Source organism: Podarcis bocagei (genome assembly GCF_964188305.1).
Source record: "Podarcis bocagei genome assembly, chromosome: 3".
NCBI classification, from domain to species: Eukaryota; Metazoa; Chordata; class Lepidosauria; order Squamata; family Lacertidae; genus Podarcis; species Podarcis bocagei.
The window spans coordinates 36,626,098-36,652,604 of NC_138127.1; the positions used below are offsets into that span (position 1 = coordinate 36,626,098).

At 44.3% G+C, this 26,507-nt stretch overlaps 1 protein-coding gene across 1 annotated transcript; it reads right to left on the bottom strand.

Moving 5' to 3' along the window:
• SNX3 (sorting nexin 3) lies at nucleotides 1-24,734 on the bottom strand. The gene is made up of 4 exons (XM_081186679.1): nucleotides 24,360-24,734; nucleotides 2,750-2,845; nucleotides 2,265-2,389; nucleotides 1-282 (listed from the first exon to the last, which is right to left on the bottom strand). The coding sequence occupies exons 1-4, from the start codon at nucleotides 24,519-24,521 to the stop codon at nucleotides 177-179; spliced, it is 489 nt and encodes a 162-aa protein (XP_081042805.1). The 5' UTR covers nucleotides 24,522-24,734; the 3' UTR covers nucleotides 1-176.
• Nucleotides 24,735-26,507: the final 1,773 nt, after the last annotated feature.

The window sequence follows — 26,507 nt, forward strand, 5'->3', positions numbered from 1 at the left end:
TTTACCTAGAGTTCTTTAATGCCATAAAGATCAATGCAAAGAACACGCAGTGCTGTTAGTATATGGAAGGCTTCTGGTGCCAGTTTGTTTGCAGCATGCTAAAAACCTTAAACTACATATCTTAGACGAAGTATGTCACCACTAACATTTATGCCAGTTAAAGTGTTGTGCAGCATTCAAGCATGTCTTATTTTGGAGGGCGTGTAGGTTTTGTCTATTACTTCATCCTGCAAGAACATATGAAGACAGCGTTCGTTCTGCGCCAAGGGGTGGCCTGCAACTCTAGAATTTGAGAATAAAAAAAATTAGACTTCCAGTTTTAAAAATCACTCTCCCACCCCGAACTTTCAGGAAGAGTTCCAATTTAGACTTGCTTTTAAATACCCCACAACAACAAAAATCAAACTCTCCCCTATCTTGAGTGGCATTTAAACAACTCCACCAACGGCTAATGGGCTACCACCCACCCACCAGTTACCAGAATTAGCATCCTATCAGCATGACTGCTTTCAGAGAGATCATACTGCAAACAAGACATTATTCCAGACAAAGGTTAAGGGGGGCAGGTCTGTGGTAGGACTCTAACGTACCCTCCCCCACCCTCAAGGAGAATAGAGCAAATGACATTATTAGCCATTTGAAATTTTGAGCACATCCTATATGCAAAGACTCAGCAGCAAACCTACTTTCCCAAGAAACAGCTGCCAAGTTAAAGACAGTCTTAGAAGGTATCCAAAAATCTGGGGCTGTATTCAACTGTGCAACTAATCTTTTTCTTTCACATCTCCTCCACCTCCCATTCAGCCGCGTGCAACTCAGCCTGCAGTATTGTCAAGTCAGACAACCCTTCCCAAGTCCTGCTACCTAAATTCACTTCACTAGAGACAGGACGCATTCCCACAGCAGTTTATTTCATTTCCCCAACATTCTCCTTCTAATTTCCATGTTATATTGGAGCTTTCCACAAGATAAAAGCCACATCCAAAAAGGTATGTCAAGTTTAGTGCCAATTCCTGTGTCATTTGCAAACAAGTCCCCCCCCCCCCCCCGGAAGCAATCTGTTTGCAAATAACATGAAAACCTCAGCAATATTTCACTGTATTTCTGGAAGTGGCTTTGACATTCTGTGAAAGCTCAAATATAATGTGGAAATTAACAGTTAGGGAAACGTCAGGAAAACAATCAACAGCCGTGTGACTGTAGCCACTGTCTAATCCAATGTCCTAAGCACAAATTTCATGCCATTGAACTGCAATTATGAAGCTATTGGGACAAGTACTAAAATGACAATGAGAAGCATTCTCATATTCCTATTTTATATGCAAATAAACTCCATGCACAATTAAAGGTGACCATCATGTCCAAATAAGTTATTACCAAATGATCTGGACTTTCAGAAATGTGTGTTTGATTTGATAACATTTATCTTCTCCTTTGATTTATTAGAGGGAGGATGACCAGGATTGGTTCCAAGAAGCAAAATGGGATGGGGAACTATGGAACCAATCCTGGTCATCCTCCCTCTAATAAATCAAAGGAGAACTGGGAAGTAGGCCCAGCCATCTTCCAGCAAAATTAAACAGTTCATATCCAGATGCCTTAAAATAAGCAAGTTTCAGAAAGCAGGATGGAGAAGCAAGTGAAACATGCATTCCCAACTACCTGTTATATAGCCTATAGGCAACTGCCAAGGAGGCAAAACTACCATGCAACTCCAGTCACTGTCCCCTCTGACCTAATACGGAAGCCAAGGCTTAACTGTTCCAGTAAGCAAATCTGAAGAGATGGCCACCCTAGCCAAGGCTATGTGTAAAAACCATTCTGCCACATTACGAGCATCAGCTTCTCAGGCTGCGTAGTCAGATTGTAACCTAACTGTTCCAGCTGATGAATTGCAGCCCCTCCCCACCTCCCCCCAGCCTTATTTGTATGATTCTATCTTTACATGCTGTAATTTTAGCAATTTGCATAAATTAAGCAAAACTGAAACAAAACCCAGGTCACGACAAATACTTCAATCATTGCAGCAAATGTTAAAGCATTTGTACACTGTTCAGCTTGGATGCTGATAGCGCTTAGATGCTAGTTCAACCCTGAAAGTAGTTCAGGAGCATTTAAAAAGGTGAACTGAGCTTTGCGTGGTATGAGAGCAACTGCACTGCTAAACCCACCGGAACCAGTGACAGATGTAAGCTTGTATAATGTGGCTGCCTTTACACAACTGACATTTCTACTCAACTCAAGAAATAGAATAGTGCACTTACTTGTTTATGAATTGTTCAAGCCCTTGCTTCCTTTCCTCTATAAAAGAGTCATCAAATATCCCATCGTCTCCTCTAAAAGGCAATTGGCGGAAAAAAGCTTTTCCAGGCAAGGGAGGCACTACAACCTGAAAGACAGTTGTGATCTAAATTACTAACACACAGAAAAACAGACTGCTTATTTAATGTAGAGAGCATCTAGCTTTTAATACAGTGCCTAGAAAATTTGTTTTAGGAGTACATGGGCTGTACCTTTCCCTTAGACATGGCACTCAAGATGGATGGCTGATTTAATATGGGATGCACAGAAGTGCCAAGCTTAAACACAGCTGCAAGGATTCAGAATGGCCTGTGCTCGGGTCACAGTAAATTCCAGAACTGAGTTGGCAATCCTTACTACCACCACTGACACCACATTACTTAACAGCCCAGTGTAACCCTTTTCAGTGCCACAACACCTTTGTATCCAAGAAAATGTTTTGCCTTACCTTACTCTCTCTTTCTAGTTCACTTCGAAGCCATTCAAAGTCACTGTATCTTCGCCTGACACAAGACTCCTTCAATTTGAAAATAGGAAGGTTTGTCTAAAGAAAAGGAAGGGGGGGGGGAAATGTCCCATCACTGTTCATCAACAATAGAGTACCCAGGCTTGATTATATTGAGACTGCCTACCTTCCTAACACTGCATTCAGGATGTATTGCTCATACGATACACACCCAAGTGCCAAACTTAACATCGCTGTGAGGGCCAAGTATAGAGATTTTACTATTTTAGCTCTAATTGTTGTCCACAAAAGGTAAGCCTCTGTCCTACCCCTTCTGGATGATAAGTACTTATCTCCAGGCTGATGCTGGCATTGTACCACTGCCTATCCTAACCATTAAAAAGTTCATACTAGCAATTAATCACAGCCTCACTCTAGAACATATTCTGAACACTTTTCTGCACAAAGTTTCATTTCAGGGAGCCTGTAGACTTCACTCTTGAAGCACCCATCATTCCCTCTGTCCACTTCTTGGTTAGGTCATCCAGCATGACTAAGGAAGCTTGCTCCAAACTGGGCCCGAATCCAGAATTTATAGCTTGTTGGATTCTAGACTGATGTCCTCTTTGATGTACAGAGCAACACTGTCAATCTGCCTTTTCCTACACTTTATTATTATTATTTAAAACTTACATCCTGTACTTGGTTGGAAAGCCCTAAAACAAGTTACAACAAATGCATACATAACACAATAGCAAAAGCTTTGCAGTACACAGGCATCTGTTACTGTTTTTAAAAGCCAATCTGAGAAAACAGGTCTTCAGGCAGCACCAAAACGTGTATGATGTTGGCACCAGCCTACCCTCCAGCCAGGGAGATATTGTTAAGAAAACCTTCAGGTGGACAACTGATCCCTCATTTTCCCTTTAGGCTGGGCTCTCCGCCCCCAGCAGATCTCATTTCATGGGCTAGATGTTAGAAGAGAGGTGTTCCTGAAGTAAACTGGGCCCCAAGCCATTTGGGCATTATTTAACAAAAGTTGTACCCTAAAAATTAAAAAGAAATCTAAACAGAACTAGTCCAAACATGTCCACAACGCAACCTTGAATCTGGTTCAGTGGTAGATTAGCAACCACTGAAATTCATTAAGAGTCCCTGTTGTATGGGTCATGGCATAGTTGCACACGTTTGCAAGGATGACCACTAGGGCAACAGGACTTCCCCTTCCTGACCCCCGCACCATCCCCAAATCTGCTGTGGAGGGGTGGGGTGGGGGAACCCAGGGCGAAGAGGAGAGAACATCCCATTATGCAAGGAGAACGCTTGCCTTAGCACTATGTTGAATACAACCCATGTGCTCTTGGTATTAAACCTTCTATTCCCCCCACCCCCACCCCAAAACTGGCTCAGGAGGTCAGGAGAAACCTTGGAAGAGTGGGGGGGGGGGAGAAGGGAGACTGCTCAGTACGGCAATCCAAAATGCTTGCCCTGACTAAACGATCACCTTAGTGTGACGCTGAAATCCTCCCACTGTGCTCCATCATGTACAGCAACATCTGTATGTACATGGTGTGAAACCCAACCCAAGCGGAATTAGGAAGGCACTTGCATTTTCCCAGGTAAGCACAACACTGTTCATTGTATTAATGTCTTAAGGTATATTTTTTCTCTTAACGAGTTCCTTTATGCTAAAAAGTCATGCTTGCATTGAAAGACGCTGGCTTTTGTAAAGGCATTTTTGTCCCAGGCAGGGAACACCACTATACAGTTTCCCGAGAGCTCAGGAGTAAAGATTCCCAGAATAAAAACAGTGGATTATTGCTCTCTGATTTCACCTTTTGGCTTCTTAGCAGAGTTCCAAATTAAGTCATTGTAAGTGTGTAAGGCCTGTAGAGTTTTAGTGTTTTCTGCAGGTGAGATTTTCACCTTTAACATTCCATTTGCTCAAGTTACTTAATCCTTCTTGTTAACTGCTCTTTTATTCAGTAAGTTAAGATAAAGCAGTGAAAGGAGTGCCTCGGAAATTCTTATTTCTTGGTACAGGAGCCTATAAAAGTTAATCTCCAAGCAATATATAAGGCTTAGAAGTACAGTGTTAGGTAAAATGAGCTGGCCCAATATAGGTACCCCTCCATTTTTCTTCCTTTGAACTTCTGACACAATCATGATTTAGACTCCCAACACATTTAGCTGTTTCACTCTTGCCAAATCGTTTCCTGTTAAGATATAAGGTACCTCAAGACAGCTGCTTAGAGAACTGCAAAGGAGCGTGAGACTTTCTGCCACACTGGTTAACGCTTCAGTTACATGCTTCTAGTACATAGTCTGCAGCAGTGAATTTATCCCGGATTCATCCTAACCACTGTGCTTTTTTCTTTTTTTTCTTTGCTTTTTTTTGCAATCACCTTAAAACCGAGTACAGTGGTACCTCGGGTTAAGAACTTAAATTCGTTCTGGAGATCCGTTCTTAACCTGAAACTGTTCTTAACCTGAGGTACCACTTTAACTAATGGGGCCTCCCACTGCCGCCGCAGCGCGATTTCTGTTCTCATCCTGAAGCAAAGTTCTAAATCCGAGGTACTATTTCTGGGTTAGCGGAGTCTGTAACCTGAAGCGTCTGTAACCCGAGGTACCACTGTATTGAGTATGTGAGAGGGAGAAATGACTTGAAATATAGAACTGAGCAGCTAAAAAAGCTATTCATGATTCTTGCAGGATATCTTCAAGACGGCAAATGTGATATTCTACATCACTGATATTCAACTGGTGGGTTGGGACCTTCTATATGGTTGCAATAGCAGTGCTAACTTCATACAAATATGGTGGCGGTGGTGAGAATTAAGAAATGGCTTCAATACATGTTTGGGTTAAAGGCGGCTCCCAGGTCTGAAGACTACTGATCTATTCCAATGAGATATGCATAAGTGATAAGGGCTGCACTGCTCCAACCTTGAAAGTCGATAATTTGCTCTGAGGTAGCAGCAATTCATTCCAGCAGAGCAACTGCTAAAACTACATCAGAGCCTCAAAGACAGAGAAGGTGTAACTTTATATGTGTCAGCAAGGCTGGATTACGCTTGGATCCATCTCAAGTAATGAAAGGGAACACAAAGGTCCCAGTCTGATGAATTGTATGCTTTCACAACACTATAATGTAGGATCAATGGTGCAGTTTAGGCGCTGACCTCCCAAACCTATTTTGTTGCAACTCAGGGGTTTTTTTTATTAAACAAACACCTATTTATATTGACATTTAGTTCCAAAGTTTATATCCCCCCCCCCCTTCTTCCAGAGAGCTCAAGATGATTTAGAATTAAGGGATGGGGAACCTGTGGCCTTTCAGGTGCTGTTTAACCACCATTTCCATCCTCCTTTGCCACTGGTGATGCTTGCTGGGGCTGGTGGGAATTGGAAATGGTCATCTCCTCAAGAGCCATAGGTTCCCCGTGATGCCCTGCTTTACCTTCATAACCAGCTCCATGGCTGAGTAGGAATTAGATCCTGGGTGTCTCTAGCTCCAGCCCAGAACTAACCGCTACACTGGCTCACTTGACATACTGGCACTTAAGAGTCAATGCCATGTGTTAAGTATCTGGTTCAGGATTCACATCAGGGGCAAATTCATTTGTAACCACCTCATCAGCTGCTTTCTGAAACACTGAGATTAAACACCAACCTTCCTCGCATTTTTACCAACATTCTTTGCAGGAGATTTGCATTTGCACGCTGAAAAATAGACTAGAAGGTTTCATGTCCTAAACAGCCTCAAGGTAAACCCATACAGTGGTACCTCGGGTTAAGTACTTAATTCGTTCCGGAGGTCCGTTCTTAACCTGAAACTGTTCTTAACCTGAAGCACCACTTTAGCTAATGGGGCCTCTTCCTGCCGCCACGCCGCCGGAGCACGATTTCTGTTCTCATCCTGAAGCAAAGTTCTTAACCCGAGGTACTATTTCTGGGTTAGCGGAGTCTGTAACCTGAAGTGTATGTAACCCGAGGTACCACTGTAAATCTATAACACACCTGCAAGAAAAGACTCCCTGAAGAGTCTCTGGACAAAGCCATCGTGTAACTTACACCAATTTTGATGCCACCTTCATAGTAGCTAGCCTTCCTACAACTCAGTTGCCAAATGGGAGGTGTGGGTGCTTCTAAAAGAAACCAGGTGCTCCAATAAACTTTCTATAATTAGCTATCAGGCAGAAGTGTATGGTGGAAAACAAGCATATCTGAGACTCGCTTGCATGTGCCACCTACACATTATGAAGGAGTTTAGGAGAAGTTGCAATGCTCTTCTACTGCCTCCTGCTGGCAGATTCTATCTGGTTAACATTATTTGGATACCTGGTGAACCTTAAGTCTGCTAAAGAGAGGTGATTGTTGTTAAAAAGGTTTAAATTTAAGAGGAAGCCAAAGCATTTTTGTAAGCCACTCATCCATCTTGACTAACAGGTGGGGCGATATCTTTCAACAAATAAATAAAAAAAGTGCTTCTGTGTGGGCCATCACATACTCGCCCCCCAAGGAGAATTTCCATCCAGAAAACCCAGTCCGCCCCCCCACCCTGATCTTCATTTATACACCTTTACTTGTATCAGTTATGCATGTTGGAAAAATACCACCACCACTGACCAGGATCATCACTTCCCAACATGTTTAAGTGGCAAGATTCCTTTTTCAAATACTATGCAAAGATGTTACAATATATAAAACCAGATTCAAAACTGACCTTCCTTTTAAGTGCATGGCGAGCACTGGAGGACGGAGTGAAATTATCTAGATGAGTCGAGAGTTCTCTTATGCTACTCTCTTCATGAGTCAACAACCCTTAACACACCATCAATAGTAGTTCCATTTTAAAAATAGAAGGTATAGTAATCAGTTCCTCCCAAACCTGAGTTTTTTCCATCTTGCATGACATACCACAAGATGCATGCAAGTGGGAAAGTCAAAATAATGTACAGCAACAAGAAGTCCTTTAATAGGTTCTGAGATACGAAACCGAAGGGAGGTTCTAATAAAGGCCCTCTTTCTAAAAGATAACTAGAATAAGTGCTAACTGATTGTAGCCTACACAAACACAGCACTAGAAAGATCAAGTACTCATAGATTGGGCTTTGATACAAGATGCCATTCTGAATTATTAGAAGCGAAAGGGTGATATTTCCACTGACTGATCAGCAACGCTACCAGATACTTATGATAGAAAAATAACCTTGAATCACTTTGCCAAATGTGTGTTGCCAAACCCATGATTACGGGGATAGAAGAGACGTTTGTAAGAGAATTGGTAGAATTCTCAGAATTAGTGCTGCCAGGGTTTCTCAACCTTGGGTCCCCAGATGTTGTTGGACTACAACTCCAATCATCCCTGAGCTCTGGCCTTGCTAGCTAGGGGTGATGGGAGTTGTAGTTCAACAACATCTGGGGACCCAAGGTTGAGAAAGGCTGCTAGAGGCATTACAAAAAGGAAGTTCAAACTGTCCACAGCAGTACTTCAGAGCAAATCCAAAACATCCGTACTAGAGGGCAACTTGCAGAGCTTCTGTAAACCACTGGGTACCGATTCTGTCAGCTATTCAACAAATTTGTACATTTTTTATTTATATGGATGCAACCCTTGGAGGGTGTTCATGTCGCCTATCAAGCCAATATTTCGGATTGGGTAAGAATATGTCTAAAATGTACAGTTTGTTGTTGGAGTGGCATACAAAGGATGAACAAGTTAAATCGGTCATGATTGATTGGGCAAGGGATGTGGGACATAATATAATGATGGAGGACTGGGAGAGGTTATGGAGGAAAGGGGTTAAGTTCACTGCATGTACGATGTTAAAGGAAAACATTATGAAGATGATGTATAGATGGTACTTGACCCCTGTAAAATTAGCAAAGATTTATCACAAAAGTGATAATCTTTGTTGGAAATGTAAAGAAAAAGAAGGTACTTTTTCCATATGTGGTGGACTTGTCCCAAGGTGAAAGACGTCTGGGAGAAGATTTATAATGAACTGAAAAAAATGTTGAAATATACATTTATTAAGAAACCAGAGGCCTTTCTCCTTGGAATAACAGGTGTAGAATTGCCCAAGAAAGATGTTAAATTATTTTTGTATGCCACAACGGCCGCTCGAATATTACTTGCTAAAAATTGGAAAACACAAGAACTACCAACAGTGGAAGATTGGCAGATGAAGATGATGGACTTTTCGGAGCTAGCTGACCTGATTGGAAGAATCCGCGACCAGAAAGAAGAGGAGCTTCAAGAGGACTGGAGGAAATTCAAGGACTATTTGAACATATATTGTAATATAAAAAATTAGAAATTACTTGAAAGAAACAAATAGGCCTAGGACAAATTAAGTTATAATTAAATAAATGGGATTCAGAATGTCAAGAAAAGTGAATAAGATGACTATATTTGGAAATTGTTTTAGTTTAATAATGATATTGGAAAGCTGTTACTTTTAAATTACAAGGAAACTCAGAAGGGAGGGATTTGAGGAAGTCAATCAAGATGTTTAAAAAGTTGGATTTGTGAAGAATTAAGTTTGTTATTATTGTCTATTTGTTTATTGTTCCCCCCTTTTTCCCCTCCCTTTTTTTCTTGTTTTTCTTCTTTTTTTCCTCTCTCTCTTCTTCTCTTTTTCCTTTTCTGTTTTTATGTATTAATCTGCTTTGTGGTTTGTGTTATTATGGTGGAAAAATCTAATAAAAATTTATTTTTTTAAAAAAAAAATTGGATTGGGCAGTTATTTGGACATTTGCCACAGTGATAATAAGCATTAGTCATTAAAAGAGAAATGGACTCTCCTGTGTGGGTGTCTGAGGGCCCTGCTCCTTCCTGCCACTCACCACCTGGCCCAGGGCAGGGCCTGAAGGACTCACAGGGACTGCTGCGTTCTGCTGCCCAGGAGGACTCTCCTGTGTGAGTGTTTGAGGGCCCTGCTCCTTCCTGCCACTCACCATCTGGCCCAGGCGGGGCCTGAGGCCTCATAAGGACTGCTGCGTTCACTGCCCAGGAGGACTCTCCTGTGTGGGTGTCTGAGGGCCCTGCTCCTTTCTGCCACTCACCATCTGGCCCAGGGCGGGGCCTGAAGGACTCACAGGGACTGCTGCGTTCTGCTGCCCAGGAGGACTCTCCTGTGTGGGTGTCTGAGGGCCCTGCTCCTTCCTGCCACTCACCACCTGGCCCAGGGCAGGGCCTGAAGGACTCACAGGGACTGCTGCGTTCTGCTGCCCAGGAGGACTCTCCTGTGTGAGTGTTTGAGGGCCCTGCTCCTTCCTGCCACTCACCACCTGGCCCAGGGCAGGGCCTGAAGGACTCACAGGGACTGCTGCGTTCTGCTGCCCAGGAGGACTCTCCTGTGTGGGTGTCTGAGGGCCCTGCTCCTCCCTGCCACTCACCATCTTGCCCAGGGCGGGGCCTGAAGGACTCACAGGGACGGTTGCTGTCACTGCTGCTGCGGCCCAGGGGGATCCGGAGGGGCGCAGAGTTCTTTTTAAGATGTTTTAAAATGTTCCTTTTCCTTTTCTTTTTCTTTTTTGTATATGCGGGGACGGGGATGGGGGTGGGATGGATGTTTGGTTGGGAATTTGTTTGATTTTAATGGATTTGTAATTTTTATAGTTTTTCATTTGTATTGTTTTTTGTTTTCTGGGGTTTTTGATTGTTTTAAGGTCTTACTTTGTTCTTAAGGGGAAGGGTCAGGGCTGCCGGGGAGTGGGTCCCAGCCATCAAAATGGCTGGGGCATGTTCCACAGAGGGGGATGCGCTGGGACAACCGATCTCAGTGATCACGGGTAGGAGGAGGAGTTACGCTAAGACCAGACCATGTCATTACAGAGGAGGCAGGTTTAGTCGTTGTCTGAGGACTATCCCTGCCTCCGGGTCTGGTCCTGTCCGGACGGATACTAGAATCAGCAAGGGATACCCACATAGCCTGAAGGTGCTGCTGTGCAATGCCAGGTCAATGATTCATAAGACCACTGCCATCCATGACTTGATCATGGATGGAGGATTTGACCTGGCTTGTGTAACAGAGACTTGGTTGGGTGAAGCAGATGGGCCTGTTCTTGCCGCTGCTTGTCCACCAGGTTTCTCTTACGCACAGCAACCCAGGCCTTGTGGGCGGGGAGGGGGGGTTGCAGTGATTTTTAGGAAGTCATTAGTTTGCACCAGGCGTCCTATTGGGAAGACCCAGTTCTCTGAGTGCATGTTCTGGAAGTTGGGCAATAGGGGCAGTACAGGATTCCTTTTGGTGTACCGACCTCCCCGCTGCACCAAGGATTCCCTGCCCGAGCTGCTTCAGGTCGTGGCGGATGTTCTCCTGGAGACACCTAGTTTGGTTGTCCTAGGGGATTTTAATATCCATGCCGACACAACCTTACAAGGGGCCGCTCGGGACTTCGTGGAAAGCATGGCCTCCATGGGGCTGTCCCTGAATAAGTTTGGCCCAACCCATAGCCGCGGACATGCCTTGGACCTGGTGTTTACCTCCATGGATGTTGGTGTTCTGACACTAAGTAAAAGCGAAACAAAAGAAGTGCCATGGTCAGACCACTTCCTGGTGCAACTTGACTTCTCCGCGACCCTTCCCCTCTGCAGGGAGGTGGGACCAATTCGGATGGTCCGCCCCCGCCACTTAATGGATCCAAATGGTTTCCAGAGAGTGGTAGGGGATGCTTTATCCCATGTTGATGGCCTTTCAGCTGATTCCCTGGTGGCCCGCTGGAATGCGGAGTTAACCAGGGCTATTGACTGTTTGGCTCCGAAGCGCCCTCTCCGATTGCATGGAGCCCGGACAGCCCCGTGGTTTTCCATGGATCTGAGGGCAATGAAACAATCGTTGAGACGGCTAGAGCGCAGGTGGCGGATGACCCATTCTGAAGCTGACCGGACACAGGTTAGAGCTCAGTGTCGAGCCTACCAAGTGGCGGTAGCGACGGCGAAGAAGGCTTTCTTCGCCGCCTCTATTGCATCTGCAGAAAACAGCAGCAGGAGACTTTTGCAGGTGGTCCGCAATTTAGCGGAACCACCTGCCACATCGGGGCCCAGTACGGGCCACATGATCTCCTGCAATGATTTTGCAAAGTTTTTTGCAGATAAAGTCGCTCAGATTCGGGAAGAGGTAGACGCCACCGTGGGAGCAGGGCCGGGGCGGGAGAGTGCTAGAGTCCTGTCTAGTCAAATTGTGTGGGATCAATTCCAATCTGTTACCTCCGAGGATGTGGACAGGCTGCTTGGACGAGTGAAACCAACCACCTGTCTCCTGGATCCTTGCCCATCCTGGCTTATAAAAGCTAGCCGGGAAGGGCTGGGCGATGGGCTTCGTGGGGTGGTGAATGCTTCCCTCCGTGAGGGAGCCTTCCCAGACCCGCTGAAAGAGTCGGTTATTAAACCGCTTCTTAAAAAACCATCTTTAGATGCGGCCACGATGGCCAACTATCGCCCAGTCTCAAATCTTCCATTCTTGGGCAAGGTGATTGAGCGAGTGGTTGCTGAACAACTCCAGGCACGCCTGGAAGAAGCGGACCATTTGGATCCCTTCCAATCGGGATTCAGGCCTCATCACGGGACTGAAACTGCCTTGGTCGCACTGGTTGATGATCTCCGGCGGGCTAGGGACAAAGGTGAGAGCTGTTTCCTAGTTCTGCTGGATCTCTCAGCGGCGTTTGATACCATCGACCATAACATCCTTCTGGACCGTCTTGAGGGGCTGGGAGCTGGGGGCACTGTCATACAGTGGTTCCGCTCCTTCCTCCTGGGCCGTGTTCAGAAAGTGGTGGTGGGGGATGAGTGTTCAGACCCCTGGGCTCTCACTTGTGGGGTGCCTCAGGGTTCTGTCCTCTCCCCCATGCTTTTCAACATCTACATGCAGCCGCTGGGAGAGATCATCAGGGGGTTTGGGCTGGGTGTTCATCAGTATGCGGATGATACCCAGCTCTACCTCTCTTTCAAATCAGAACCAGTGAAGGCGGTGACGGTCCTGTGTGAGTGTCTGGAGGCGGTTGGAGGATGGATGGCGGCAAACAGATTGAGATTGAATCCTGACAAGACAGAAGTACTGTTTCTGGGGGACAGGAGGCGGGCAGGTGTGGGGGATTCCCTTGTCCTGAATGGGGTAACCGTGCCCCTGAAGGACCAGGTGCGCAGCCTGGGAGTCATTTTGGACTCACAGCTGTCCATGGAGGCACAGGTTAAATCCGTGTCCAGGGCAGCTGTGTACCAGCTCCATCTGGTACGTAGGCTGAGACCCTATCTGCCCGCGGACTGCCTTGCCAGAGTGGTGCATGCTCTGGTTATCTCCCGCTTGGACTACTGCAATGCGCTCTACGTGGGGCTACCTTTGAAGGTGACCCGGAAACTACAACTAATCCAGAATGCAGCAGCCAGACTGGTGACTGGGAACGGCCGCCGAGACCATATAACACCGGTCTTGAAAGACCTACATTGGCTCCCAGTACGTTTCCGAGCACAATTCAAAGTGTTGGTGCTGACCTTTAAAGCCCTAAACGGCCTCGGTCCAGTATACCTGAAGGAGCGTCTCCACCTCCATCGTTCTACCCGGACACTGAGGTCCAGCACCGAGGGCCTTCTGGCGGTTCCCTCACTACGAGAAGCCAAGTTACAGGGAACCAGGCAGAGGGCCTTCTCAGTAGTGGCGCCCTCCCTGTGGAACGCCCTCCCACCAGATGTCAAAGAGAACAACAACTACCAGACTTTTAGAAGACATCTGAAGGCAGCCCTGTTTAGGGAAGCTTTTAATGTTTGATGTATCATTGTATTTTAATATTCTTTTGGAAGCCGCCCAGAGTGGCTGGGGAAACCCAGCCAGATGGGCGGGGTATAAATAATAAATTATTATTATTATTATTATTATTATTATTATTATTAGGCTCACACAGGGGCATTTTAAATTCTTGACATTAACCACAGTCTAGAACACTGTACATATCAGAATCCCAGAGGGCCACACATATTGTTAACAAGGACTACAGCGTATTTTTGGAGAGAGTATAGTAGCCTTGCAGGCTAAAAGCCTGATATAACCAAGGGCCCAATGTGACAGACATTCAGTATCATGTTGGTCAAGGTCACAATTGTTCAGAATGGTGCAAAATTACAAGAAACAAGTGTAAGCAGAGCTTCAAAGGTTTCATCAAGTACAGGAAGGTTGAATTTATGCCTTTGCAATTGTCTACCAAAAAGAGATTTCTCTCCTCCCTGTGTCTACCCTCTCCCACGTTTCTTAATTTGAATTATTTCTTACCTGCCCATCATCTTAAGTGATCCCAGAGTGGAGTACATCAAAGCAATTTAAAATCCAACAATGGCAACCATCAGCACAATGTCACCATAAAGCAAAGAGCAGATAAACAATGGTAAATGGCAGCTAATACCGTATTTCAAAATTCAGGCTATGGGAGAAATCTGCAGCAGGAACAATACCAGAAATCAAACAGCAGTGGCACATTTAGGAGGCTAAAAGTCTTAAGCACTCACAGTGTGAGTGGCCTGACACTCAAATCCTAGTAGATAACTAGGGATAGATCAACTCAATGAAGTGTGGGGCACCAACAGAATGTTCTGCCAGCTGTCAAGGGCAATCCAGCCTCTTATGTAGGTTGCATCTGCAAAGAGATTCCTTACTGCAAGTCAGCAATCAGATGAAGATATGTGAAGGTGTATCTAACATGGGTTCTTTAAAGCTTTTGAGAAGCTATCTGCTCTAACAGACAGCTAATTGAATTCTTGCAAATATTAAATTTTGTATACATCCGGAAACCAACAACCCACTGGGCTACTTCATTCTATATCACTGAAATTTCCTTACTGCATCAAGGGGTTCCCAAACTATGGTCTGTAGACCATTAGTGGTCTGTGAGTTTCGTTCAAGTTGTCTGTGGTGCATCTGTAAAAATACAATGAAAAACCACGCAGCATCTAGCACAGTACAGTACGGTTGCTTCAATAGGCCGAAAAGCATTAAGCGGTCCTCTAGGACCCTCTGCAATTTTTCAAGTGGTCCTTGGGGAAAAGTTTGGAAATTACTGCTCTAGTAAAAAGGTCACCATGGCAGCTGGCACAACAGAAGCAGCAAATAAAATTCTCAAGCAATAGCCTCTGAGAATCCAGGAGGCACAAACTGCATTCCCTTTAAAATGCAGGTCAACAGTTTAGGAGTGAAATCTCTTCTCAAAAGACAGTGCAACCACTTTTGTCCATCAAAAGAAACTCCTTCATACATGGATTGTTTTTGCTTATTTCTCCTCCATGCAACCCATCATAGGCCTCAGGTGGTCGGTCATTCAAGGACTACCATCATACTTGATTAAGATGGAAAGGAGTAACAGCTGGACATCATTAAGATGCCAATGATAATCCACTCAAAACACACATTTCAGAAATCCTTCACCAGAAGTGTAATGTGAAAGTTAAGGAATGAGAGACTGAATGGAACTTTTACAGAATGTTGGATCTGCGGGTGAAGTATGAGCAGAACTACTGCAAAGCAATGTTCCCCACCCAGAACCCCAGTTGGATCAGGGGGCTACCAGGGCCAATGGTACCAAACATGGCTAAGCAATCTGGGGAAACAAAAATTATTACATTCCTCCCCCGACGTCTCTCCTGGGGTAAGCTGCATGAAAGTTGCAAAAGAATCAGAACAAGCATCTTGTCCACAACCTTGAGTGTCAGTAATTGGCACTTATCCAATAAAAACCAATCAGAAGAGAATCTTAACACCTCTTCTGTACTGACTTCAGTGTCAGAACAGATGCAAACTTTTTTGTCTGCAAAACTGTCTGTGACCTGCTAGACACACGTAATGATACCTGCATATGGAGAAATCTTCAAAAGCTTTAGTGGCCCTGCAGATGTTGAAATGTCACCCCTCAGCTCCAGGCACCGTAGCTCAACCAACCCACCGCTGATGTAGAAGCACTTAAAAGCTGCAAAGCTACTCCTAAGAAATCCCCTTCCCAATATAAGCCCTCCAATTTGCATCAATAGCATTGCTAGCTCCAGCCATGACCAAAGGCTAGCCCCCTATGTAATTCTGGGGGAGGGAGGAGGAGGAAGAGAGAAAACCACCAGAGGTGTAAGACCACTCAAGGTATACTAACCAATGACAGGAAAAGGGGCTTCCAAGACTCACAACAAGCACACGCTTGCCAAACAGCTGAGTCATCAAGAAGGGGATGGTCCCTTTGCACTTCTGTTTTGCTAGATCCATCACTACAGTTGCTCAATTCTGAAGGGGACTCCAGCCTCCAGGGACAGTTCTACTTAATGCTGTCAACAAATGGGCTGAACTGCTTCTCTGTGCAGACTTTCTTCACCTCACGTCATATCACAACAACTCTGTAATAACACGCCTGCTGTGTACTGTTTTTAACAGCAGGGGTGACATTCAGACCTGCTTGCAGGAAATCTCACAATTCTGAGAAAAGGAAGGTGTGTGATGTGTGGCATCCTGCTGATGGACTCTGGACCACTGATCTCCAACAGAATATTTTTAATCAGCTAAGTGGCCTTACCCATGTAGGAGCAGCTGTCAGCCCACCCAACAAGCCACCAGTTATATTATCCTCTAACACAGGTCAAGGAGACTTCATAGTCTAATGGTCATTTAAGCATTTGTCTAGAACAGATCCACGTTTTCAAACTTTTATTCACATTGAATTATTGACCCATGTTAGAGAACAGATTCTGGATTGGAGGTCCCAAGCAAAAATCATTAACTGATTCTGTAGGAATTGGTGACTATTAGCTGGTAGTCAGGGCTTCAAAGCACCTTGCAAAGGTCTTTGCAGGGGCTGCCAAATAACTTATCAGTGGTGCCTGCAAACCCCCTTTTGCCTCAGCCACCTAACATGAGGTGTGGGGCAGGTGGGTGTGGCCCATGAACCAGAGGTTCCCCATTGCCAAATAGGAGAGTCATAGGGTTCCGTGTACTTAGCAGCTGTATGGAATTGTACTTTCTTTATCTCAGAGAAAACCAAGGTCTTTTTACATTAACAGATTAGAAATAATTCCTGGCAACACTAAATGGTCTGGCCTCAACCATGAAAGTCACAATTTTTCTTGATATCTAGAAAATCATTATGAAGTTGCTTCAGTTAATTTACCAGCTGATTGTACATTCTTCCAAGTGTATAATCAGTTTAAGAACAGGTCTAAAGTGTTTTCAGGAAGTCTCTTCTTAAAAGGCCTGAGAATTTTAGTATAAACACTGAAAATACTTAGGGTGGGATTCAACTAATGAGTCATGTCAGCTGTGCAAGGACTTCTGCTTGCACAATGGGGCTTTCCCCTCTCCTTGCAAACTCCCCACTCCACTCCACCCCACCCTGCGACTGGCTGTGGAGTTAAGCGACTCCCCAGAGCAGTGCAGAGGGGAGGGATCATTCTGTCTGACAAGCTCAACTTGCTCGACAGAATGATAATCTCAGCAAAACATCAAATTCCCTCCTTAGTATTTACATAAGTATAGCTTTACATTATTTTCTGTCACCAAAGTGAATTATTCAATATATTACTTTTTGAAATTATCTAATATTTGAGTGTCATGATGTATTGATTGCATTTGTGTTGTGAGCCACACTGGGCCTAGTTAAAATGGAAAAGGAGCATACAAATTGAAATAAAAATAATACATCAGGGACTTCTATCCCATGACTAAGTATACTTCAGACAGAGCAAGCACATGCTCAAGTAAGTGTTGCTTAATATTGTTGCCACCCGCATCTCTCCAGAAAGACTTTCGTTTGGCTCTTCAAAGTTGCTGAAGAGCAGAAAAGGAAGGAAAGAAAAAGCAGAAGGAAATATAGAGGATCTAGAACTGTTCAGCTTGGCCCCTCAAATCAGCAGAATTTGCAGGAGCATCATTCCAAGGACAATTTAATTAACCTGATACTCCGTTCTTAAAGAGATCATTTGATTCAGGACAACTGAGAGAAAGAAACATGCACCCATATCACCCAGTTTGGAAGAACACAGTAACTGGAAGAGTAACCTGAAAGGAAAATACCTGGTTCTAGGACAGCATATCTAATATCAGACACTTTTGTTCGATTCAGAGATGAACATTTTATCCCACCTTGCAACTCTAAGAAAGATTGTGTAGTTCTATAACATGCCAAGGCAGTAACTCATCAGCAGCACCAAGGTATTTTCCTTCTAATCCCAATTCAGACATATACTTTTCTCCTTTGTAATTTTTGATCAGAATGCTTTACAAAAGATGCTGACAAAAATAAAAAATAAAACTATTTGATTTGATTGTTAGTGTTTAAGCTACAATATTTTAAAACTAACCTGAACTTAAAACTCTATGATCCTCTTATGAACAACTACTTTTCTTTAAAGGGAATGAATTGTGAAAAAACTAATTTTGTCAGTCATCATACAAGTACATGACATTGATACTGGTGGACTGGCAAGTCACAAGCTTCACGCACCAAAGCAGCTAAGTGACCTTAAAACTTGCTTGATAATTGGCTTAATTCTTCTATATTAATGATGCAAGCAATTCTAATGCAGTATGACAGGATTCTGAGTTATGCGAAATAAAGCAATTATTCATCATTTTCTAAATAGTAGGAAAAACAGTGCAGCCTTCAAGGTTGTATAAAGGCTCTGAAGTTTAAAATCAACGTTTAAGATTATAGTAACCAGTTTGCATGCACTTTTACATAGGAAATATCTAAGTAGAGGAAAACTCTGATTTAAATCAATGGTGTATTTTGGCCTTTTTTCTTGCAATTTAACTCTTCTTGATCTAAATCAATCCAGCCAGGCTTGTGATGACAGAATGAACCATCTGTTGCTACATTGTTAAAATATCTGACTCTTAGTGCTGTTTAATCTTTGTGGTATAAACCACTTGAAGCAATATTCTATTACAATGATATTTCTGTTGCATCAATCTAGGGTACCTTTGCTTGATGGAAGAAGTGAAAGTAGGCAAGTGACTCAATTCCTACTCTAGTTTTTAATTAATCAACTGTATGCTTCATGATTTGAGAGCAACTTTGTTGTTTAGAGTGGCATTTCATATTTCATGCTTGTCACTGCCAATGGGGAATACCTGACCTCTACGGTTTTCCCTGTAAACAAAATATTACTCACTCAAAAGGAGCATGTAGTAGAACCATTTTTTATCTGACTACAGTGCAATCTTCTAAGTCCAAGTAGAACTGGAAATACAACAGTAGAGAAACACGGATATATGCTAGAGACCAAATAAATGTGAGTGGTGCAGATCAGATCCTTTTCAGGATTCGATCCTTTTCACAAATTTGAATGGAAGACTGCAATCCTGTGCACTTCTGAATAGACAAGAATATATTGGGAAAGCCTAAATGGCTTTGAGAGACAGAAAAGTTCTAGTCTCAGAGAGGACTGAGACAATTCAAGAGTTTCTCTTTGTGCCAGGAATGATGCCCCACTCTAAATCTTCTCCTTCCCCACTTCACACAATGGAATGGGGAAAAAGGTGCCATCTCACCCTTTGTCTCACAATGCTTCAGTCTAGACCCAATGAAAGCAAGCGTTTTGAATCCACTAATTTAGGAGTACAACACCATAAGAAAGCATGCACTCGCCACAGTACCACAAAACAACGCTACTGATGTGTGCAAAGAATCGCTCTAACTGAAAGCTCACCCCACCCACTACTAATCTGCAGTTACAGTTCTTGTCCATTTCAGATAAGAAGAAATCCTAAAGTGCTGTTAAAGTGGACTTTTATGCCTTCCTCACCTTCAATTTCTTCAGCGCCTGGATTCGTTAATAATGGAAAGCCAAAAAGGGTACAAACAGGATGTGTGTTTAGTTAGAGCATTAAGCCAATTCAATGAAGCTTTTCTTAGGTGGAGTGTTTAAGGCAGCAATTTATTTCTAAAAAAAAATGTGAACATGAAAGATTAAATCTACGTGCTTTATATTAAAAGTTAATATAGGTTAAGTGGTAAATGCAATATATAACAGCTTTTAAGTATCTAATCTGAGGCTTGCCAAGAAAAAAGGAGCTTCCATTAGAAAGGCTCAATAGTAACTTTTAGTTTAGTCTTAGAAATGCATCTGTCCTTGTCTTTTGTGAAAGCAATGTACTCAAGTTACGTGCAAATTCACGTTGTTTATACCTTCCAAGCTCTCAAATCAAGTGTGGTCTACAAATTAGATTTAGCCTTGGGATTCTGAGACACTTAAAGATCTTCCCATAGTAACAGCACCAACAGCATAAAAGCAATAAAAAAAAACCTCATTTCCCATTAGTCTGGTGGCTCAGGAGCTGGGGAGAGTAGATTTAGCAGGCAGGCACATCAACCAAAGCTTGTAATCATCAATCACTGGCTGCTTCACATGTGATGCTAAGCCATAGTTACAGCAGTTTTCTTCAACATGGTGCCCTCCAGATGTTATTGAACTCTAATTCCCATCAGCTCTGGTCAGCATGGCCAGCACTGAGGGATGATGGGTGTTGTGGTCCACAACATTCATGATGATGAAAGCCAAGATGAGCCTAGACCGGCATGGCCAAACTTGGCCCTCCAGATGTTTTGGGACTACAACTCCCATCATCCCTAGCTAACAGGATTAGTGGTCAGGGAATTTTGACTACAATTTGGGAATTGTAGTCCCAAAACATCTGGAGGGCCAAGTTTGGCCATGCCTGGCTTAGACAAACCTCACATATATGTTCACCACCCCACCCCCAGCAATGATCACAGGTTCAGAAGCTTTCACTTCTGTTTTATATGAAATGCATCTTGCCATTTCATCTGGACCCAAACTGTGGTTACTTTTACCTATGGTCTGTTTGAGCAAACCACCTTTAACTCATGGATTAGGAAATTGACTTGTTTCAGCAAGCTATAGTTAAGATTAACCAGTCTGGAGTAATCTAAAACTGAAGTGAAAACTTCCAGTTTCCTTGAAGCTGCATCTAAGAACATTTCACCAGTGTTTAGTGTGTTGTGTGTGAACCGGTGGTTTTTTTTAATAGTAATAATAATAACAATAACAACAACCTTTTATCTCAGTTTCTAATTTCCTTCAACACTTCCTCTGGGCCCTTTCCCCTCAGAATAAGGAGATCCTTCTCCCCCCCCCCCCCCGCATCCCAAATTTCTGTCTCTCGGCCACCTTTGCTCAGCATGCAGGGAGTTGCCGGTGTTGGCCCTGGTCTAACCATAAGGAAATGACCTGACTAGAAGACAGGATAGGCAGGTGAGGTACTGGGCTGGCTGAGGTACTGAAGGCACACCTGAACATGGCTCATGGCTCAGAAACACTGAAATAGTGTTTGCCTTGGGCAATACCACATTTCTCCCACATTATAGGACTGTGAAAATGAAATGGGATAACCCTCTTCACAACAGGCTCTTAACCTTGAAGAGAAAAGGCAAGATACAAACGTAATGAAGTCTGGTTAAATGCAATGAAGCAGGCTAAATGCAAGGAAGTCACTGAAACTAAGTCCAGGTGAAACCAATTCATTTGCAAGGCAAACTGTAGTCCTCCAAGCATTTCATGGTCCCCACAAATCAAAACTTTGCTGTTTTAGGAACCACTATTGGGCCAGGGTGTTCTTAGTAGTCATCATGGACGTAACCAGGATTTTTGTTCGGAGGGGCAGGACTTGGTTGGGGGGAACAAGACTTTTGTTAGGGGGGCAGAACCAACGTGATTAGTCAGTTAGTTAAGTATTTCTACTGTTTTACTTGATGTGGGGGCTGCTGCCCCCCTGGGCTACGCCCACGGTAGTCATGGCATGGCAATGAAAACAAATTAATAAACAAACAGCAATGAATTCTTTTTGCTATCACCATCTGCTGAAGGGGGTGAAGTCTTATATTTTGATCTGACAATTTGGTCATTCAAAATCTTCATTCAAAATCTTCACTCCGCAGCTTTCAAGGCAGCTCTAGCAACTGGTACACAACATCAACAAGTCTTGTGATGGGGTAGTACTAGAAGGGCATATTGTAGAGGTGCACTGAGGTTGGCACTGCCAGGCACAATTCACTAGTGTGAATGCCAGTTAGTACCCAAAGTAGGCAATATCCACCAACTAGTTCCTCCACAGGTCATATACATCAGCATTTTCTGAAGGCATGGGTTATACCTTGCTATCTAAGAGCCTACACTACATCAGCAAGCATAGTTCATCAACTGGATCAGTTAAAAACATTGAGCCTTTCAGCTGGAACAGGATACAAGTTCAAGTGACATGCAGGACTGCACAGACAACCAAGTGCCAAAGAAGCAATCTAACGGATTAAAAGGAAGACATGACTGTATTCGGTAAAACTTTCCCACACTGGCACATCCTCAAGCAAAAGTTCTTCCTCAATTCATTAAGCTACCTTATTCCTAATTACTGTACTGGTCTATGATCTAGTACCCTCTAAACTAACTGGCGGCAGCAGCTCTCTCAAGATCTTAGGAAGAGGTCTTCCCAGCCCTACTACATCAAGATTTTTTCAACTGGCAATGGAAGGAATTGAATTCAGGACCTTTGGAATGTGAAGCAATGTGCCATGGCTCCCTCTCTTTGAGCTATCTAACCTACACAACCTAAGCACATACATTCTTTCTCCTGTCCCACTTATGTACACAACCAGTTAAGATAACATTAGGCCATCTATTACCCTAGACCTTACTTACTTTCAGCAATCCATAAACATATTGGCCAATGGCTCTAGTTTGCATTATCACCCTCAGCTTTGCTAGAAATGCACAACCTGGTCCAGAGTAAATAGAAACAACAAGGAATTTGTTACTTGTTTCAGATCAAACCTACTTTTACAATATTTATCATAAAAGGAAGAACAAATTGATAAACAAATGACGGTGGAAAACACCTTTAGACAAAGTGTCATTCTTAATAAATTCAAGAACTGTACATTCAAGGAGATGTAACGTAAAATTATTACTTCCTCAACCCTTGCATGACAGTTCTTCCATTACCTGAAAAGTGGGAGAGGGAAAGAGAAAACAAAGATAAATCCTTATTTTCTCCTGCCAGGTTGTCTAAAACCCACAAGAGACAAGTGGCGGGCCCTGATCCACCACAGTGGTACCTCAGGTTAAGAACTTAATTCGTTCTGGAGGTCCATTCTTAACCTGAAACTGTTCTTAACCTGAAGCACCACTTCAGCTAATGGGGCCTCCCGCTGCCGCTGCCTGATTTCTGTTCTCATCCTGAAGCAAAGTTCTTAACCCGAGGTACTATTTCTGAGTTAGCGGAGTCTGTAACCTGAGGTACCACTATACTGCAGTTATAGAGGACCTTAAAGCCTTCCCCAAAGAATGAGATGGCACTATCTTAACTGTCAACTGCACAGCCTTGAGATTATCTTTTTGTTATCATGTAGACACAGTTAACACTATGAATTCGAGGTATTCCACCAGAGAATAAATTCCCTGGTTAGCCTTTAAGTTATAGGAATGCAGAGAATGTTATTATCACATGAGGGTGAGAATCAGAGAACAATGTATTTCCTTAATGTATAAGGCTGCTGTAGGCTTCCTTTTGGAGTTAAAGGCAGAGTACAAATACAGTAAAATGAAAAGTGGACCAAAAGAATTACGATAATTGTTCAGAGGCAGTGACTACTACCAGTTACTAAACATTATGTAGGGAAGCATCACAATTTAAAGCTTTTGAAGGATGTATCACTGGAGGCCCTTCTCACAGCAGTTTCTTTGCTCTCACATATCAGTAGGTACCCATAAGAGTATTGTGAATAACCAAAGTACAGCCATATCATGGAGGCCACACAAACAATGAGTATGGGAAGCCAGCTACACAGACTTAGCATAACTCTGGTGTGTGATGAGAGACATGGGGCCAGTATGGAACAGCACCAAAGTGAAGCACACTGTATTTCTGGACTGCAGAGATAAGGAACACTGAAACACACACACAGTTCCAATTACAAGCATCTGAAGGAAGCCAAATTGGGATCTACATGTGTATTCAAGAACCTTGGCATGCGCAGGCTCTGCATCAGACCTTTCATTCTGTATGAATATGGTGCTAACGGCATTCGTATAGGAATCAACACTAGAAGATACTAAGAAAATGAACAGCTTAAAATATCTCTACCCCCCCACACATACACACCCCTCCCCCACCTTCAACGGCACAGGATGTCACTGTCAACCTCAGCTCAGCTTGCCAGATCAGAGTGCTAACGACATGTTGGTTCTGTATATGGAACTGCAGCATCTTCTCTGAAGGTGTGCCAGGGAATCAGTGAGCTCTCCAGTGAGGAAATGCCCCTAACCTTCCATTGTGTGTGGGGGGGGGGGGAATGGGAAAGAAAGAGAGTGTGAGGGTGGGGGATAAAAATAAGCCCTTCAGTTGGGCTCAGGCACTTCTAAGCTACACCCACCCAGCCAGCCAGGCAAGGCACGTATTTGAAGGAGTGAAGAGGCCTTACTGTTAGAAGTTGCACAGGCAGGGCACCTCCACCCTCGCTCCCCATAGCAGATAAGCCCGAGACTCCAGCAGGGCCCGCCCCCCATAATTCCCCATCTTTCCGCCGACCACCACCCCCCCCCCGCCGTCCACTCCTCGCTGGGATCCCTCACCTTGACCCTCACGTCGTAGGTGGTGAAGCGGCCTCTGCCCACCCCCACCGTCTGAGGGTTGGAGACGTCGATCTCGAGGAAATTGCTCGGCGGCCCGTAGGCGTCGTTGAGGTTCTGCGGCTTCGTGATCAGGCGCCTGGTGTCCGCGATGGTCTCAGCCATTTCCCCCACCCGCGCGCGCCCGCTTGCTCTCAGCAAGAGGACCCGGGAGGCAACGGACCGCGGAGGAAGCACCGGGGAGGGGAGAGGGGGAGCGCCGACGAGGGCAGGCAGGCGGGCGAGCTGGGAGGTCGCTCGGGCGTCACGGCGCAGCAGCCCCACCCCAACCCCAACCCCACCTCTCGCCTTCTTATTCACGGGTGACCAGCCGACGTGACGCCCCCGCGACACGCTCCGGCCCAGCCGCCGACCGCACCCGGAGGGAGCGAGCCCTGCTACGCGCGCAAAGCACCACGGGGCTTGTAGTCTTCCTATCGGCGGGAGGCCGCTTTGAGGCGATGCGCAGCGGCGGCCGCGGGAACTACAACTCCCGCAATGTCACGGCGATCCGTTCTAGAAGGGGCAAAGCGCAATTAGCGGAGCTTGGAGAATTTTCTTTGGGGGCCTTCCTGGATTCGAAAGGGGCGTGGCTAAAAAAGCTGGAGTGATCCTGGTCAATACCCCACACAGCTGGGGAAATAAAGGGGCGCAGGCTCCGAATCATAAGAATCCTCAGCGTATTTTCCCTAGTGCGCTTTGGAAAATGGCAATAAACGAGCCGTGTCTCTATGTGTACATATTTGAGCGTCGTTCGTGGGGCGAGGGGAAGCGGAAAGGTTTGCGTGAGATTGCTGACTCTTCAACCAACCGGTGTAGCTGTGCTTTTATGTGGAGCCAGCCTGGTTGTGTATGAAAATGCTGCAGAGAGTAAAAGCGGCGATTGTCTGCAGAGTGAGGCACGCCCATTGATTCCGGGAGGGTGGATGGTTTAGATGTCTTTCACTCTGCAGGATAGGAAGCCTGCATTCCCCTTCCAGCACCAGCCCTTCCAGACACGACAGAGATAAGAAAGTACATGCTTGGTGCTAGATCTGTCTCTGAAAAGAGCAGGACAGTTTCACAGCACATGCTTTGTGATGGGGGTCAGTCTTTCATCAGAATTTTGAGAAACACTGATTCAGAAAAACGTCACTCAATTATGCAATACTTAGGAAACTAAAAAGACACTTTCCTGAACCCTGAGTTCTCAAGTACACACTTTGAATACATAACCATGCTGCACATCACCACTCCTATGGTTAGAGTGGTTTTTTTTGGGAAGAAATACTATTTTTAGTTATAAACACGGGATGAAATCCAATGCCCATCTGCCAGTGGAATGAGCTACTGCTTGTGTGACAAGATTCCCCGTAACTCTACTCGCCCCCTCCTGTAGCTCACCATGCCTCCCAAGCTCCTAAGGGTTGGGGAACCAACCAGAGTAGATCTGGGGGCATGAGGAGCCTCAGAGAGAAAAGAGGAAGGGTATGTTTGCTTGAACAACATTGGATATCATCTATGGCATATTTGTAAGATCAATTCATTCCACCAAAATCACTGGAAAAAGTTATGTTGATTGTACTGTATTAAAACTTGTGCAAAACGGCCCTTGATCACGGCTTTACAAGAAAACAGCTCAGTCACACTCCTCTCAAAGAGTTTAAACACATATTGCAGCTTTTGAGAAAGGAACATTTACTTGAAAATCTTTCATCAGAATTTTGAGAAACACTGATTCAGAAAAACGTCACTCAATTATGCAATACTTAGGAAACTAAAAAGACACTTTCCTGAACCCTGAGTTCTCAAGTACACACTTTGAATACATAAATTATGCTTGAAATTGCTAAATAGAAGTCAGGAAAAACAAGATAGATTCATACAGAAACAATGGCTTCAATGATACTCCATTAAAATTTTTTACCGGTAATCTTGATACTAGGGATAAGGAACCTCAGAACCAGGCCCAGATGCAGCTCTGCAGGCCTCTATGTGCCTGAGAAACTCCTCTTGGCCACCCCAAGTGTGCCAACTTGAATAAAATAGGGGGAGCAGGTGATCACATGACATGGTGCTTGCATGCCCTTTGAATTACAATGCCCATCAACTTTGGAGAGGCCTGGTCCCCTC

Excerpts from the sequence above, each read along its gene's own strand:
- SNX3 (XM_081186679.1), bottom strand. The coding sequence starts at position 24,521 with ATGGCTGAGACCATCGCGGACACCAGGCGCCTGATCACGAAGCCGCAG. Across the intron at positions 2,390-2,749 it reads AACTAGAAAGAGAGAGTAAG|GTTGTAGTGCCTCCCTTGCC; the intron begins GTAAGGCAAAAC and ends ACTGTCTTTCAG. Across the intron at positions 283-2,264 it reads CTTGAACAATTCATAAACAA|AGTTGCAGGCCACCCCTTGG; the intron begins GTAAGTGCACTA and ends CTCAAATTCTAG.